Source organism: Bison bison, unplaced genomic scaffold (assembly GCF_000754665.1).
Source record: "Bison bison bison isolate TAMUID 2011002044 unplaced genomic scaffold, Bison_UMD1.0 scf7180017857464, whole genome shotgun sequence".
Lineage (NCBI taxonomy): Eukaryota > Metazoa > Chordata > Mammalia > Artiodactyla > Bovidae > Bison > Bison bison.
Genome location: NW_011488037.1, coordinates 8,579 through 20,528, shown reverse-complemented (window position 1 = coordinate 20,528; position 11,950 = coordinate 8,579). Strand labels below are relative to the sequence as shown.

Genomic DNA, 11,950 nt, shown 5'->3' with positions numbered 1-11,950 from the left:
TTCACAGCATCATCTTTCAGGATTTGGAATAGCTCAACTGGAATTCCATCACCTCCACTACCTTTGTTCATAGTGATGCTTTCCAAGGCCCACTGGACTTCACATTCCAGGATGTCTGGCTCTAGGTCAGTGATGACACCATCGTGATTATTTGGGTTGTGAAGATCTTTTTTGTACAGTTCTTCTGTGTAGTCTTGCCATCTCTTCCTTATATCTTCTGCTTCTGTTAGGTCCATACCATTTCTGTCCTTTATCGAGCCCATCTTTGCATGAAATGTTCCCTTGGTATCTCTAATTTTCTTGAAGAGATCTCTAGTCTTTCCCATTCTGTTGTTTTCCTCTATTTCTTTGCATTGATCGCTGAGGAAGGCTTTCTTATCTCTTCTTGCTATTCTTTGGAACTCTGCATTCAGATGCTTATATATTTCCTTTTGTCCTTTGTTTTTTGCTTCTCTTCTTTTCAAAGCTATTTGTAAGGCCTCCCCAGACAGCCATTTTGCTTTTTTGCATTTCTTTTCCATGGGGATGGTCTTGATCCCTGTCTCCTGTACAATGTCACGAACCTCATTCCATAGTTACGAACTCATAGTAGTGCTTTTTAGAGATATGAAACCCAGAAACCGGAATTCTCTTCAGCATGCAGCAAAGGAAAGTTCTCACACTGAAAACACTATGAAACCACTGAAGTTGAGAGAAAATACCTTTGTCAGGGGCCAGCACCTTTCCAGGGCTGCCCTCCAGTCACTGGCTCAGGGCGGCTGTCCTGTCTCCTCCCTGAGGGCAGCCACTCCGTGATTCTCACAGTCCTGATGATTTCTGCCAGGAGCGCTTGATGCCTCTTGTGTGATATGGACTCAATGAATCCAAACAGTAATCCTGTGAAAACTACTCTTACTGTCCCCATATTAAAGATGAGGAAACTAACCTGTTGTGTTTGTGAGATTTTTCAGGGTCACACTCTTGGTGAATAGCAGAGCTGGGATTCAGAGGTTTTAGAATTTCTAGAACTCTCCTTTCACTTGGGCTGTCTTCCTGTGGCTTCCACCCTTAATACACCATGTAGCTAGAAGAAACCAGCACAGAACAGAGCTCCTGCGATGGAGGCAGTGAAGGTATTGTGTAAGGGAGTGAATTGCTCAGTAAGGCAGTGCTGAGGAGAAGGTGGGAAGCAGAGTAATAGGAGTCAGGAGCAGCCAGTCAACACCGTATGGCATCAGCTTTCCTGCAGGAGGTGACTGCTCCCCTCAGATATGTCTATCAACCATTCTGTAATGAGTGGGTATAGATTGGTTATGCCTATGACATCAAAATTAATCATTTTCTACAATTTTATAATCTCCTTTCTACCTGTTTTCTTTTTGGCACCTTCGACTGCTTATAGGATCTTAGTTCCCCACCAAGGCTCCTTGGAGGGAAAACTCACAGTCCTAGAAACTGCGCCACCAGAAAGCTTGAAGAATTCCACCTTTTGACAGACATTTGTTAGAAAGTGATAGAACTGTACCACAGTGTAAAATGAACAATTACTGTTTTGAGATAGGTATATATAGACAAAATAAGTATTTAGATTTTCAAAATTAAAAAACCTCAAGAAGTTTACCTTGATAAATATTTAATAAATAAAACAAATTACAATTTTAATCAAAGAGAAAGGGGAATATATTTTCTATATTTTAATGCAATGTAAGCATATACATCTTTTATATGAAAATATAAAATATTGAGATAAAATAATACATTAAATAAATAAAATATAAATAAATAACATCAAAGTAGTCATTGCTTATAGACTGATTCCCTTGCAGCTGAGTACTTGTATATCTACTTGCTTACTAATACTGTATTACTATGATTTGACCTAACTAATTCAATAAGGTTGGTGGCTAAAGCAGAACCAGAGTCTTCCAAAATGACTACACTTGAGTGTGCAAGGATGATGTGGCATCTTAGTCAGTGAGTCATGTCAAGGTTAATTCTGGTCTCCATCCATCATTCTTAACCTTTCTTGCAAGCTGGTTGATGAAGAGAAGGATCTCATGATTTCTAGTCTGACGATTTCCCAGGCACAGTCGCTGTATTCCTTCTCTTTCAGGTAGACATGGATTCCGTGGAAGTACCTCTTCACGGCCAGTGTGGGGCCCATCCTTCCCAGGGCAGAGTCTTCCTCTCCCATCACCTGCCCCAGGCAGGCGTGCAGGTCGTCCAGCTGCTGATAGAGTCCAGTGCGGAGCTGTTCCAGGAGGGTGCTGTCCCAGGCAGCAGAGGAGCGCTCTGTGTGGAAGAGGTTGAAGGTCTGCTGGAACATCTCGTGGAGCACAGAGATGGCCTGGGGCTCCTGGAGCTGGCCGCCGTCCACCATTTCCTGGGGGAAAGCGAAGTGTTTTCTGTCCTGCAGACAGAAGCGAGGGGAGAGTCTCCTCATTTGGCCCAGGAGCCTGAGGTTCTGCCTGCCAACCAGCACGTGGTTCTGAGACAGGTCACAGCCCAGGGATCCTCCCGAGCCGTAGCTGACCAGCACCAGGGCCATCAGTAGAGAGAGCACGAAGGCCATGGGGAAGATGAGGCTGCCACTGGGCTTTCTGAGGCGGCGTCTGATGGAACCTTGAGGTAGGTTCTCTGATGCCACTCTTTATAAGCAAGGCCATTAAATAGGGAACATGGTAATTTTCATTTTCTAGTCATTTCTATACACTTTTACTTCCTTTTTTGATTTTCATTTATTTATTCTGAATATGGTCAAAGAAATTGTCATCAGTCTAAACTCTTAATTTTATCTATTTCCCAATAACTTCAAATGTACCCATCTAAATGGATATTTATCATCAAATGAGAAGGTCTTCGTCTTATGTTAGAATTGAAGTACATTTGTAATTACACACATATTGCTCCCTGTCTCTCATGTGTAAATGTTCCTCTCCTCTTGTCCAGGAACACATTTGTAGCCCTCATCTTAGGCTCCATTTTCCCCTCTCACTTTACCTAGGAAGCCAGGCTCCCTCAGCCCTATGGTTTCCGTATTTATTTAGGGATTTACCAGATCACTGTGGCAGTTGAGCTCTTTGAAACAAGATGGGTTTTCTTTAGAGTTTGATTTTGAGAAGAGGCTGATTATTATGAGTCCATGAGTTTACCCCACATTTTTCTTCCTTCTAGAACACGTTCCTGCAGGTCCATGTGGCTGTGTTTTAGGGAACCACAAATCAGGGCCATTACAGACATCACCCTTTCTTTCCACCATTTTCTTGCTGGAGACCTGTCGTCCTCCACAGACTGGGCCAATACCCCCGCCAGAATCCTGGTTCTACTTAGGGAACATGGGTGAGGACTCTCTACATCCAGGATAATTGTATTTTCCAGCAGCACCTCACTCCCAAGAGAGAGATCACATGGAGCCACCCCCTGTCCTCTGGAGTGACAGAGTCCCTTTCTCACCTGCTGGACTCCCTCCCTGCGGACAGGCTCACCACAACCTGTGGCCTTAAATTCTCCTTCTGTGGAGGGCTTGTTTATTTTTTGGGAAAATAAATTTTCTTCCTGAACCCCATCTCTCCCCTGGAGTGTTTCTGTGAAGGACCCTAGTTCTCAGTGGTGACCTCCTCTTCTCCTGACCCGTTTCCCCAGATATCCAAAATATCAGCAGTGCTCAGATGCTGAGAGCAAAAGTGTGTTTGTGTAAGTTGGTGAAGGAATTTCCAACTGCAGTCATTTTGCTTTTAGTAGATAAATAATATCTACTTTGCCAAGTATAGTTTTGATTATTCAACTCTTTTACTTAAACTGTTCAACACTTGTTCTGCTCAGAGTTTCTGAGCTGGAGGAAGGAGATTCAGTGCTGGTGTTGTCTCTCGTTGGAAGCGTATGTCACCGAATCCAGTGAGTTACAGTTGTTTGTTCAGGCAGTTGATTCCACCTGGCATCTCTGTTCCTCTGTCTCTGTCTCCTCTGAGAAAGCAGGGCAGTGAGACCCAGTCTATTAGATCAGGAGAAATAGCCTTCTTTCCTTGAGTGTAATTTTTAATTTAAACTTTTAATATTCACTTAGTGACTTATTGGACAAGATTCGTCTCATTGCTCCTTCTCTGGTTGTAATTCAGGATGAGGTGAGAACAAGAAAGGGAAGTAAAGAAAGCCTGAGGAGCTGCATCACTTTCAAGAGGTTAGATTTTTTTGTTTCTGTTTGCAGTTTTACTAGAAAGTAAAATTCCACAGTTGTTTTGTGGGCAACTAGGAAACAAGGGTAAGTCTCAATGTCATGAATATGAAAGAAAGGAAGTGGCTTTCCCTGACACAGTGATGTACTCTGAGTTAGCAAACTTCAGTGCAGCATAGCTGGGGCCTAGGTTGAGGCAGAGGGGAAGGATCAGGTCAATATGAACAACAGAAAGGCTGGGACATGGCTGCTTCTGAGAGAAGCTCAACGAAGGCCAAGTCCTGAGTCCATGGACTCCCCTCAGCTTTGTAAGACCAGCCACCTGATTTTTCTTTCCTTTAATCCATATGTGGTCTGTATAAGGGGAAAAGGAAGAAGTCACACACCAGCTCATGGGAGACAGCAATCAGAACCCCAGTTCCTAGAACACTAACCCTCTATCACAGGGTCAAGGAGACCAGCCTTGCTGTGCATCTCTGACAAATCCATCTGGGCAATGAGAAGTTGCTTTGAAATGACTCGAATGAAAGGGAATGAAATGATTCCAGAGATCCTGATCTTAATCTTGGTAAAAAATAATTATGTTCTTAAAAATGATAACTGAATTTTATTGGTTGCTAACCCTAATCTCCCTAATATCTCACCTTGTGATATGATCACATTGATGGGATGGGTTTCTTTGGGTTTTTTAATAATTTTAAATGCATTTATTTTATGAATTTATTAGGCTGTGCCAGGTCTTGGTTGCGGCATGCTGGCTTTTCCATATTCCTTGCCTCAAATCGGATCTTTACTTGTGGCATGGGAAGTCTTGGTTGTGGCCCGTAGGATCTAGTTCCCTGACCAGGAACAAAACATCAAAATTCTAGGAGAGTGGACAACTTTCCTAGAATCTCTTCCTCAGCAAAGAACTTCAAGTGCTGTAGGATTTCTCTCCATTATGTACAAGGCCCTGCTCAAAGGGAGGAAACTTGGGCTCCTGGGCACTTCATAGTCCTGCGGGCATTCCCTCTCCTAGAATGAACACTTAGGGATTCAACATGCAGACCCTTGCCTGTGTTAAGGAACTTGCGCTCAAATCTTCTCTTGGTTGGACTGAGGGTGGAGTAAAGAGGTTACTATTGGCTATATTGATATGAAAGACAGCTATCATTCACTAAGTTCCACATTTTCAGGCTAATTTGCAAACTTTGAATTATTTGAATTAAAGGATGTCCTCTGTGACTGCTACTAAAGTTGTCTTGATGTTTAAAAGACGAAATGAAAGTCTGGTGTCGGCTACACTCAGGAGCCCCAGATTGTGTGAGAGTAGAGCTTCCTGCTGCTCCCAGTCCCTCCTCTTCATCAGCTCTGAGTACCGGCCTTCAGCTGCTCTGAGCACGTGCTGCCTCCTTCCTCCTAGTCCTGCCTCCAAAGTCTTCTCCCCTGCTCCCAGGAGGGCAGTCATCATACCCTCCTGACGTTCCTGGAATCCACATCGCCAAGCACATTGTCACATATGCATATGTGGTCAGCACAGTTTGGTGAGAGAATGAAGAGAACTCTATGAATTAACCCATGTTCGTTATTATGCCACTATTATCTGTAGACCACTTGAACACAGGAGCAACAGTCCTGTAAATAACTGAAGAATCAAAGCTTATGTATTAGACCGTTAAAAAGGAATTGCAGAGAGATGTGGCAATTTTAAAATTGGTGCAATTTATAAACTGTCACAATAGATTATGGAGTCACACCTCTAAGTTCTCTTTTAGACTAAAGAAGAGAGATTGAGCCTCAGGTTTTTCTTTCAAGCTGAGTTGACTTATATAGATAAATATCTCCTTTTGGATTCAGACGTTTCCATGAGTGTATTTCATTTCCAATGTAATGTGTAAAACACAAAAGAAGCATTGAAGCTGTGACATTCTCTGATGCCCAGAATAGAAGGGAAAAGTTTTTCAGTGGAGACAAAATTGGGAAAAGTGCAGAAAGTGACAATTCTGACCTATTTAAAGATCTTATTTGTGGAAAGGGGCTGGGAACGGCTTGATAAAGGCTGGCACAGCCCAACACCTGCAGCATCACCAAGCTCACCAGATGCCAAGCCCTTCCCTGATGACATGGAGGGTGATGTTCTCCAGCCCTGGAGAATGGTGATCATCACCACTGCCACCCTCTGAGAGACCAGGAAGCCCCCCAAATCAGCACTTCAGTGAAATTCAGTCCCACAGCTCCAGCTCAACAAGATGCTCAAATCTGCCTTTCCTGCGCCCCAGCAACGGGGAAGCCACCACAGAACTCCCTGTAACAGAGCAGCTGGCCTTGCTCGCCCAGCAGACCTGTCCAGGTCCAGTGCCTCAAACTCCAGCACCACATCCACTGGGAGAACTGGAGAGTCCCTGTAGGCAGGAGCCTCCAGCTGAACTAGGTGCTTCTGGGGCCCGGGAAGCGCGTGGGGTCCCAGGAGCAGTGAGGAACCTTCGTTTTGGGGCCAGACTGCCCAGGGGAGCTTTGCAGGGGTTTCGCTCAGAACTTGATTTCTGTACCTGCCCTGCTTCCATCCTGCCCTTCCTGGGAAAAGATTTTAGCCAGAGAGGTTTACACTGGTGCCCGTTTATGCTGCGACTGATGGCTGGAAATCTGAGCATGTTGTGGCATGTTTTCAGATTCCGGGTTGTTTCTGGGGAAAAAGACTAATTTCGGGAGAGGGGAAAGGCATCTACATTCTGGACAGTAATCTAGATATTGGGACCATCCACTGGGAAGACTTGAGGACGAGACTGAGACTTACAGGAGCCCCTGGGGAAAGGGAAATGATTTTACTTAATATAAATGGTTAATTTCTCCTGCAACGTTCTAGTAGTTGGAAATAGTTTAAAATGTACAAAGAAGTCTAAAACTCACACCAAGTCTAAATATTCCTTATGCCCAAACAAAACTTTAAGTTCCTGGCTTCATTGGAAGCAAAACTTCTGTAAAGTTTTCAAAATTACTTCTTTTTCATCTCAGTTCAATTGAGGGAAAGCCATATTTGAGAAACTTATGACCCAGTAGCTACCTTAAATAATTAATCTCAATTTTCAAAGTCTTTTTTCTTCTCATTTCCTTTATCTAAGGATCTTATGTTAAGCTTTCAAATTTATACATAGTTTTGCATTGGAGAAAAATATGTGTATGTATATGTAAAAAATATACATAGTTTTATTAACTCTTTTAAAAGGTCATTTCACATAGGTAAGTTGCTTTAAAATTCATAATCAAGACTTTTTTATTTCAGCATAATGTATAATTTCACTTAATATACCATTTCCTACCTAATAAGCATCTTATGTGCCCTTATTGCATGTTGATTTGATGCCCACTAAATATCTCGGTGTGCTTGGTACAGTCATGTGATTATTTTATTTGCCAGTAAAATTTCAAAATGTTTAGATATTTTTTGTACAGTACTAGCAAAGATTGAGTTCAGTTCAGTTCAGTCAGTTGCTCAGTCATGTCCGACCCTTTGCGACCCCATGAATTACAACACGCCAGGCCTCCCTGTCCATTGCCAACACTTGGAGTTCACCCAAACCCACATCTATTGAGTCGGTGATGCCATCCAGCCATCTCATCCTCTGTTGTCCCCTTCTCCTCCTGCCCCCAATCCCTCCCAGCATCAGAGTCTTTCCCAATGAGTCAACTCTTCGCATGAGGTGGCCAAAGTACTGGAATTTCAGCTTTAGCATCATTCTTTCCAAAGAACACCCAGGTCTGATCTCCTTTAGAATGGACTGGTTGGATCTCCTTGCAGTCCAAGGGACTCTCAAGAGTCTTCTCCAAGACCACAGTTCAAAAGCATCAATTCTTCGGTGCTAAGCTGTCTTCACAGTCCAACTGTCACATACATACATGACTAACTTATTCTAATTTGCAGAGGTAGAATTTTTGCATTAAAAATTGAGTTGAGCAAGTCACAGATATGGCCTAATCATCTTTAGGGTAGACATGAAATAATGGCGAAAGCTTAATACACACCTGTCACAGTAACAACTCTCACAGCTGTTTACTGTGTCCCTGATGCTTTATATAATCTACTCATTTAAGATAATTTTGGAAGTTGTTATATTAACATCATATAGAGTACAGAACATGAGATGGTATATTGAAAGGAGTACAATATTCTCATTATCCCTATTTTGATTTTAATTGGAGAATAATTGCTTCACAATGTTGTGCTGGTTTCTGCTGTACAACAAGTAAACCAGCTATAAGTACACATATATCCACTCCCATTTCCCTATTTTAAAGCTGAGAAAACAGTAGCATAGGACAGAAAAATCGACTGGACGAAATGATGCAGGAACTTGAGGGAAAACTAAAAAGATGCCCAGATAACAAATATACTGGTCACCTGAGAAGACAAGAGTAACCCGCAAAAAATAAAGACAAAAAATGTAGCAAGATTGTCATTTTCAAACAGTTTAACTGGTAAAATTCTTTTAAGCTTATCAGTATTATTATTAACATTCATTACACTTACACTTTTATAGATAACTCTGAGGACCAGTAGTATCCTACCATTTTGAAGGATGCTGGGTGTGAATAGGAAATGGAGACATGCTCCTGCTCTGGGGAGTCAATTCCTCCCCATTTAAGGGACTCTCAGTTAGAAGGTCCTGATGGAGGATGTGTGTGGGGGAGGGGAGTTTAAAATGAAAAGAAAGACTTTGATCTTGAAAAGTACAGATTATAGGAAATTCTTAAAATAATAAAAGTTGAAATATGCTGAATGAAATGTATAAATTGGTGGGATCTTTGTTGATCAGTTTTTATAAATGATCCCACTTGTTACTGCGGGAAATTGGATATACCTCAATAACAATATTTTCTGTGCAGCAGATTGATGTATTGATTTTTAAAATCTTTGTTAGAAAATGATACTATTTGAAGACAGACAACATACCTGTTTCCAGCAATTAACCCCCTGTTCAAATCTCAGCCACATGTACGTTAGTTATTCCTATGACATCAAGACTAAGCATTTTCTGCAATTTCATAATTTCCTTTCTAACTTTTTTCTTTTTGTCACCCTCCACAGCTTAGAGGATCTTAGTTCCTCAACCGAGGCTCCCTGAAGGAAAAACTCAGAGTCCTAACAATGGCACCCACAGAAATCTCTCAGAATTCCACCTTTTGACAAACATTTCCTAGAAAATGATAGAACTGTTCCACAGTATAAAACGAACTAATACTATTTTGTGATAGGTATATGTAGACAAAATAAGGATTTAGGTTTTCAAAAGAAAAACTCAAGAAATTTATCTTGATAACTATTTAATAAATAAACCACATAACAATTTTAATGAAATAGGGAAATATATTTTCTAAATGTTACTACAATGTAAACATACACATCTTTTATATGAAAATATAAATATGATGAGATAAAATATTACATTAACTAAATAAAGAATAAATAAATAACATCAGGGCAGTCATTGCTTATGGATTGATACCCCTGCACTTGATTACATTTATATGTACTTGCTTATTACTACGGACATGTATTGGCTGAGTTAATTCCACAAATCTGGTGGCTAAAGAAGAAACAAGAGTCTTCTGAAATGACAACACCAGAGTGTGCAAGGGTGATGTGGAATATTAGTCATTGAGAGTCATGTCAAGGTGAGCTCAGGTCTCCATCCATCATTCTTAACCTTTCTTGCAAGTTGGTTGATGAAGAGAAGGATCTCATGATTTCCACTCTGACGATTTCCCAGGCACAATCGCTGTATTGGTTCTCTTTCAGGTAGACATGGATGCCCTGGAAGTACCTCTTCACGGCCAGTGTGGGGCCCATCCTTCCCAGGGCAGAGTCTTCCTCTCCCATCACCTGCCCCAGGCAGGCATCCAGGTCATCCAGCTGCTGATGGAGTCCAGTGCGGAGCTGCTCCAGGAGGGTGGTGTCCCAGGCAGCAGAGGAGCGCTCTGTGTGGAAGAGGTTGAAGGTCTGCTGGAGCATCTCGTGGAGCACAGAGATGGCCTGGGGCTCCTGGAGCTGGCTGCCCTCCACCATCTCCTGGGGGAAAGCGAAGTGTTTTCTGTCCTGCAGACAGAAGCGAGGGGAGAGTCTCCTCATTTGGCCCAGGAGCCTGAGGTTCTGCCTGCCAACCAGCACGTGGTTCTTAGACAAGTCACAGCCCAGGGATCCTCCCGGGCCGTAGCTGACCAGCACCAGGGCCATCAGTAGAGAGAGCCTGAAGGCCATGGGGAAGATGAGGCTGCTGTTGGCTTGATGGAGATGGTGTCTGGTGGAACCTTGAGGTAGGTTCTCTGATGGCATTGTTTCTAAGCAAGGCCATTAAATAGGGAACATGGTAGTTTTCATTTTCTAATCATTTCTATACACTTTTACTTCCTTTTTTGTTTTCTGTTATGTATTCTCAATGCAGTCAATGAAATTTTCTTCCTTCTAGACTATTAATTTTGCCTTTTCCTAGTGACTTCAGTGCCCACGCGAATGGATATTTTTCAATCAAATTAGAAAGGTCTTTCTCTTAAGTCAGAATTGATGGACATTTGTAATTACACATGTTTATTGCCCTTTATCTCTCATGCATAAGTGTTTCTCTCCTCTCATCCATGAACACATTTTTGGCTTGCTCTTAGGCTCCATTTTTCCCTCTTTGGTTCCATTGTAAGCCAGGCTGTGTCCGCTCTATGGTTTCCGTATTTATAAGGGGTTTACCAGATCACTCTAGGAGTTAAGCTCTTGGAAACAAATGATGAGTTTTCTTTAGTGTTTGATTCATAGAAGAGGCTGATTATTATCAGTCCTTGAACTCCTCCCACATTTCTCTTCCTTCTAGAACACATTCCTGCAAATCTCTCCCTTCAGGGAACCATGAGGGCAGGACCATTACAGACATCACCCTTTTTGTCCACCATTTTCTTACTGGAGACCTGTCATCCTCCACAGACTGGGCCAATACCCCCAACCATAATCCTGGTTCTTCTCAGGGAACACGGGTGAGGAGACTGTACATCCAGGATAATTGTATTTTCCCAGCAGCACCTCACTCACGGGGAGAGATCAGATGGAGCCACACCCTGTCCTCTGGAGTGACTGAGTCCCCTTGCTCACCTGCTAGACTCCCTCCCTGTGGACAGGCTCAGCACATCCTGAGGACTCGAAAATCTCCTTTCTGTGGAGGGCTGATTGATTTGTTGAGAAAATAAATTGTCTCCCTGAAACCCCAACCTCTCCCCTAGAGTTTTTGTGTGAAGGACCCTAGTTCTCAGTGGTGACCTCTTCTTCTCCTGACCCGTTTCCCCAGGTGTCTAAAGCGTCAGCAGTGCTCAGATGCTGAGAGCAAAAGTGTGTTTGTGCAAGTTGGTGGAGGAGTTTCCAACTGCAATTATTTTCCTTTTAGTAGATAAATAATATTTACTTTGCCAAGTATAGGTTTTATTATTGAACTCTTTTACTTAAAACTCTTCAACACTTGTTCTGCTCAGAGTTTCTGAGCTGGAGGAAGGAGATTCAGTGATGGTATTGTCTCTTATTGGAAGCTTATATCACAGAATCTAATGAGTTTCAGTCATTAATTCAGGCAGTTGATTCTACTGGGCATCTCTGTTCCTCTGTTTCTGTCTCCTCTGAGATTGTAGGGCAGTGAGACCCAGGGTACTAGATCAGGAGAAATAGCCTTCTTTCCTTTACTTGCGCATAATTTTTCATTTAAACTTTTATATATACTTAGTGACTTATTGGACAATGTTGGTATTCCTGCATCTGCTCTGGTTGTATTTCATGATGAGATGAGAACAAGAAAG

General features: G+C 42.3%; 2 protein-coding genes across 2 annotated transcripts; both read right to left on the bottom strand.

Annotated features, from left to right (window-relative positions):
* Positions 1 to 1,969: 1,969 nt before the first annotated feature.
* Positions 1,970 to 2,551, bottom strand: LOC105003530 (interferon omega-1-like). The gene has a single exon (XM_010860749.1). The coding sequence runs from the start codon at positions 2,549 to 2,551 to the stop codon at positions 1,970 to 1,972; it is 582 nt and encodes a 193-aa protein (XP_010859051.1).
* A 7,243-nt stretch (positions 2,552 to 9,794) lies between these two features.
* On the bottom strand, positions 9,795 to 10,382 carry LOC105003523 (interferon omega-1-like). Its single transcript, XM_010860738.1, has one exon. It carries the CDS (start codon positions 10,380 to 10,382, stop codon positions 9,795 to 9,797), a length of 588 nt encoding a protein of 195 aa, XP_010859040.1.
* Between the last annotated feature and the right edge of the window lie 1,568 nt (positions 10,383 to 11,950).